This window comes from Halyomorpha halys, unplaced genomic scaffold (assembly GCF_000696795.3).
Source record: "Halyomorpha halys isolate HHAL.00 unplaced genomic scaffold, Hhal_1.1 Scaffold60.1, whole genome shotgun sequence".
In the NCBI taxonomy this organism is placed as follows: Eukaryota; Metazoa; Arthropoda; class Insecta; order Hemiptera; family Pentatomidae; genus Halyomorpha; species Halyomorpha halys.
The window spans coordinates 344,492-350,805 of NW_027112396.1; the positions used below are offsets into that span (position 1 = coordinate 344,492).

Sequence of the window (6,314 nt, forward strand, 5' to 3'; positions counted from 1 at the left end):
TATATATATAATAATTGACAAAACATTAAGTTCTATAAATTTCCTCTTCTTCTTCCTTCTCTCCATCATTCTGTATCCTTTCCTGCATAGGCCTTCCCTTTCCAGAGTAATAGTCAGCACATCCCGGGGTGTCCAGCCCTATGGGAGGGATTCTTTCTCTTTTTTCTTCCAGACGTCCCTGTCCCTAGCAGCTCTCCACCAGAGGGGTCCTGCCATCCTCTTGAACATATCGCTCCATCTTTTCTTTTGACATCCTCTTCTTGTTTGAAGGTCGTACGGAGTCCATTCTGTGGCAATTTTTTACGATCTGTCATCTTCGTACCGAAGCAGATGCCCGGCCCATTTCCATTTGCCCAATCTTGTCATCTTCAGTGTGTCCTGTTTCTTTCTGGATCCAAGCATTTTTTATTCGATCTCTTTCCCTCACATTCACAATGCTTCTTCCAATATTATTTTGCCACACCTGCAATTTCCTTTCCTGAACTATAGTCAGTGACCACTGGGCTAATGCAACTGTCGAAGCCCTGCCTTTTAAGGTCAATACTATTTTTTCCCTTCATAATATGCCTAAGGGACCAAACTTTTTCCTAGTGCCAATCTCCACAGGACCTCTTTTGCTCCTCTATCCGTGGATGATATTAACTGACCCATATGTTTTAGAATAAGTAACTAAAAATTGTTTATAAAATTTAAACTACAACCTTCTAAAGCCCTCAATAGCTACAGTAATAGGCCATCCTATTGGCTTATCATATTGGCGCTCTAATATTCGTTGATTTTAATTTAAATCTATAATCCCGTTGATTCAGATTCTGAATGAAGAAATTGTATAATTAAATATCATAAAATATTGTTATGACATAGTGATTTTATATTACTATTACTGCATTATATATTGTTTTGATATTGTTTATTGTAATATTATTAATTATTGTATAATTACTATCAACATATATTATATACAATACTATTCCGTTGTTAAGTTATTTTGAGCATAAATCAATTAAAAATATTTTTTTTAAACAATTTTTTTTTATTTATCAGTTATCACCGGTACTTAGCTGCATTGTGGAGGTGTTGTAAAAAGAACTATTTAGTATTTAAATGACTTCAACCACGCGGCTAGAACGTGCAGCTCGTAGTACATGAAATAGGTCGAACATTTTTTGTAACGACGGGTTTAGATTTCTCAACAACTGACCTATGAGGTTGTATTCCCTGAGGTTACCCTCTTGATCGGTGGAGAACCAGTAGCACCTGGAGTGCTGGTGGTAGACGAACATGCCGTAGTCGGGGTGGAAGATCTGCCTGATGAGGAGGAGGAACCACTCCTTAGTCAGGCCGCCCATGTCCAGGCCGGGCTCCCCGATGAAGGATACCTTCAGCTTCTTCTTCAGGTCCTTCTGCTTGCTGGCTATCTGTGGGCAGCAGAATGGTACAAAATAATTACTGAGTCGAAAAATGATGAGATGGCTGGGCTGCGGTGAGCGAACAACACAAATAAGTAAAACTTATTTATTAGTGCCAATGTTTCGGCCTAAATTTCAGACCTTTATCAAGATCTTTGTAAAAAAAAAACCAAGAAAATAATACTGAATACAAGTAAAAAATTAATATCCGACAAATACCCGCGAATTTAACCGCTTTAGAGAATTAGTAATGAGAACAAGTAATGTCAGAGAAGCAACTATCACAGTATCTATCACATGTATATGCCTTGATAGTGAACTAGAGTTTCCGTTATTGTAGCAAAAGTGTTTGTCACTAACATAGTGTAATTATTTGATTGTTAAACTAATGTCGCACTGAGTCTTACGTGATCGATAATAGTAAAAGTAATGTCAGTGGACTAACAGTCACATTAACTGCCAAGTTTATCTGTTACATGTATACGCCTTGACAATGAACTGTCGCAACATATCAACCTTACCAAATGTAACGATGAAATGCTGGAAAACATTGTTCTTATATATTTTCTCCAACATATAAAATTAAATCAGCCATCAAAAGCACCAATTTTATAAAATAATCCGCACCGGATTATAAAATGAACCCACTCCTGGCCTCAAATACAAATTTTCCTAAGAACTTAAAATTGTATCAGGCCTGGGCACCAAGTTCTATGTTCTAAAATTCGAAATCTAAGAAAAAATAATAACTTGTTAGTGATAGAAAAAAGAATCTCCCACTATTTCCAATTTTCATGGCAGTAAACTTTTTGCACTATTACTATGAAGTAGTTTTGGAAAGGCATCTTAATTATAGTTTTGTTTCTAACCCGCTACACTGAATTGTACAAATTTTTTTTTTGTAATATTTATTTATTGCTATTTACAACTTTACATTATAATACATTTACTAAATCTGATCCAAGTTAAATTGGAGTGTTACAGGCGTGTAGAGAAACTACCCATTGGTAGCACTCTAATGAAATTTTACATTAGCTGGTCTCGTGGCCATCTTCTTTTCAGGCGCCTCGGAGGATTGTCAGGAATTGAAGAGGGTGAAAGATTAGAAATTAGGGGATTTGAGTGGTTATAATGGGAGGAGTGATATCTGGTTCGGGCTAGATCGGTTACATTAAGGTCTTTATGTATGATTTTATTTGTAACAAAGTAAGGAGCATTGAGGATTTTACGAAGGATTTGAATTGTACAAAGTTAAAAGAAATATATAAATAACATTGGTCTATTGTTTTTTATTCAACATTTGTCTATTGCCTGTTCTTTAGTTAGTAATAATTATTGAACATTACCTCATTGAGAGAGTCATAAACAAGATGCACTCTTCTAACGCACACGTTTAGAAAGAATATGTCGATCTGTGGCGCCTGGTGCCTCGCCACTTTGGCCACCAGGGATCTGCGAGCTGTCAATATCATCTGTTGTTCTGAATCCTAAACAGTATACAATAATGTATATAAGCATATATGTATATATATAAACTTTAGCTATAAGTATACAAGAGATTACCTTGGTAAGTATCATCCTCTTCGCGACGATGCTGAGGATGAAGGGATACTGGCAGTAGGAGAACTGCCCTGGCCTCTGCGAGGACTGCCAGCTGAGATAGTCCTGCATCAGGTCCATGTGGTCCAGGGCGGAGTTGTAGAACTCGGTGTAGTCCAAGAGCGGGGGGCTGGAGGCGTTGTTTGCGGCGTCTGCAACAGTTTGGACATCCCAGTGGGTGGGTAATCAAGGGAATACTGCAACATTCTGAAATGCACTGAAAAAATGATGATTTTTAAGAGTACAATTAATAGTACAAGAGCCAAGAAGAAAAAAAAGGCAGTTATCTCACCCCAATTTTTGATTACTTTAAAGAAAACTATGTATAATTACTAGTCAAAATTCATGAGTCTGCCAAGAATAGGTAGGGGAAATAAAAATGGCTGCTGTTTCAAAACCTTAAAAAAACATTATTTATTCATTTTTCTTTTTAAAACAATTTTGATCCTTTTTCTCTCAACTTTATTCTTTTTTAACATCCGACGTTTCGACCTGTCAGGTCATTCTCAAGGATTCCTTATTTTGTTTTCATTTTTTTTCTTTAAAATTCTTAAATGCCGGCTAATTGCCTTTGTCCCAATAAATTCTTCTATTAAATTATTTCCTAAATTTAAAACTTTTATGAACCACTTTTATGTTCATTTACAAACTCCAAACAGAACCTACCTTATAAGGTAAAGGTAAAAAAAGGTACGTTCTGTTTGGAGTTTGTAAATGAACATAAAAGTGGTTAATAAAAGTTTTAAATTTAGGAAATAATTTAATAGAAGAATTTATTGGGACAAAGGCAATTAGCTGGTATTTAAGAATTTTAAAGAAAAAAAAATGAAAACAAAATAAGGAATCCTTGAGAATGACCTGAGAGGTCGAAACGTCGGATGTTAAAAAAGAATAAAGTTGAGAGAAAAAGGATCAAAATTGTTTTAAAAAGAAACTAAACCACTCTCAAACAACTATATTAATAAAAAATAAATCTATTATTTTTTCATTTAGAGCTCTAAAAACTACCAACAACACTAGAAAATCTAAGAGAACATTATTAAAAGAAGAGTAAATTTTCTGAAAAATTAGCCCTAATAGAGCTATTTACGTCCAATAGTTCTCGAGATATAGCCTTTTAAAAAGTAACATTTCATAAAAATGTACTGAAATATCAGTAGTTAGTTAATTTATGTTGAGAAATCTAAATTTATCTCTGGACCCATAAGACGCACATATGTCTCCCAGCACGCAAAATAAAGAAAATTTAACTTACTATAAAGTACTTTACGTAGGGGTAGTAGTTTTTATGATATTCACAAACGAATATAAATTTAGCTTATCAAAAGTTGTTCGAACAAATATAAATCAATTTATTTTAGCAAATTTCATGAAAACTACTACTCCTATGAAAATAAATGTAATGAACTACTTTATAGTCCATTAAACTAGCTTTGATTTGAGTGCTAATAGTCATCTGTACGTCACATAGTTCTTGAGATACATATTTCTCAAAATATATTAACTAACTATTGATATTTCAGTACGTTCCATACAACCTTTTTATGAAATTTTTCTTTTTAATAAGGTATATCTCGAGGACTATAGAACGAAAATAGCTCTATCAGGGCTTACATTTTAGCAAATTTACTCTACTTTAAATCATATTCTCTTAGATTTTCTATTGTTCTTGGTAGTTTTAAAGATATAGAGCTCCGAATAAAAAATTAATTATTTTTAAGGTTTTGAAGCAGCCGCTATTTTTTATTCCCCCTAGCTATACTTGGCAGACTCATCAATTTTGACTATTAATTATACCTAGCTTTCAATTAAGTAATCAAAATTTGGGGTGAGATTACTGATTTTCTCCTCTTGGGCTCTTGTATTGTAACACTATACTTAAAAAATCTTCCGGAGAAACTAATAAGCCGGGTACAGTATAGTTCTTCCCTTTCAATCACATTACTGGTAATGGAATTCAGCTGAGAAAAACGGATATGGATATGCGGTTATTCAACTGTTTCTATAAAAAAATCACGCATCATGTTGTATGAAAATTGAATAATAGTTAATAAAGAAAAATACGTAAAATTAGAAATCGGCGTGAACTCACAGCTCCCGGCCTCCAAAGTAGCTTTACTTATCTCACCTTTCAAACAAACACTTATAGTAGTGAGTAGTATTGGTCGATGTACATGTTACAATCTTTCGAAAGAGATAACACCGAAAATAATAGAAGGCAATCCTCCCCGACAAACCTGCCCCTCTAACTACGGCCTTATCTCCCCTTTGAATCGTTTATTTAAAACGAAAAGAGGAGAATTAACTTAAATACTAGTTAAATTAAACAAGAATAAAAAAAATGGTTAAAATTGAAGGGACTATAACTTCACACACAAAAGATTTGAGCGAAGGAGCTCAAACTTTCCATAATTCCAGTAAACAGATTCACAAACGATCTTGTTGCTATTTCCACTTCGATTTTCGAGGAATATGGAGAGCTAAATGTAAATTTTGCTAAAATATCAGGATTATCAAAAAGTTGGAAAATCAGGATGGAATAAGATAAAAAAATGGATATTGAGCATATGTTGTGATAACAGTTTGATGTAGTGCAACGTTTCTTAAGTAGTATGGAGTAGTTTTGAAGTTCGAAGGATTCCACTCTGAGTTTGAGACTAGAAATAAAAAAAAACCCAAGGTACTGAAATGGGTGTTTTCTGAATGGCTGGGTGCACCTCCGAATCGCAACTTACTGATGAGGGCCAAGGTCTTGGTGGCCGTGGGTATCCACCACCTCGTCTTGTTCAGCGGAGGCAGAGACTTGTCACCTGGCGGGAACTGCCTCATCGTGATGAACTGGATGATGTTCCTCACGATGGACCGGATCCTCTCCACTTCCAATCTGTAACAGAACCGAATCCGTTCAACAATAAATTGAATCTTTCACATCTATGGTATGTAGAGGTTCAGACATGTAAATGATTCTAATTTCGTAATTTATGTTTTAGTCGTTTGTAGAAGTTTCCTGAGGGAGTCTTATTTCGCTCTAAGTTTTCATGTACAAAAGTGCCCCTAGAATATTTGTGTGTTTTAACGTATTTATTCATTAAATTATTTTATTTTATTAATACTATTTTTTTTTGTGTTTTTTTTTTAAACTTATTTATTCATTCAAGTGTTTCCTGTAACCGGTTTTTTATTATATTTTCCTTTTAATCTATGTGTTAGTCTTATTCTCGTAAAATGTATCTATTTGTTTGTTCTTGGCAAACTGATCTACTACTATGAATGATGGTCTGATCTCACATTACCGTCTAATATTGA

The 6,314-nt window shown here is 34.3% G+C and overlaps 1 protein-coding gene across 2 annotated transcripts in view; it reads right to left on the bottom strand.

Annotated features, from left to right (window-relative positions):
* The window catches only part of LOC106692555 (probable E3 ubiquitin-protein ligase HECTD2), a 124,901-nt gene that overhangs the window by 11,000 nt on the left and 107,587 nt on the right, over positions 1 to 6,314 (bottom strand). For both annotated transcript variants that reach the window (XM_024359870.2, XM_067050270.1), the window contains 4 exons: positions 5,744 to 5,892; positions 2,973 to 3,160; positions 2,756 to 2,896; positions 1,202 to 1,418 (listed from right to left, as the gene is read on the bottom strand). In XM_024359870.2, the coding sequence (XP_024215638.1) occupies positions 1,202 to 1,418; positions 2,756 to 2,896; positions 2,973 to 3,160; positions 5,744 to 5,892 (695 nt within the window). The remainder of the gene's footprint in view (positions 1 to 1,201; positions 1,419 to 2,755; positions 2,897 to 2,972; positions 3,161 to 5,743; positions 5,893 to 6,314) is intronic.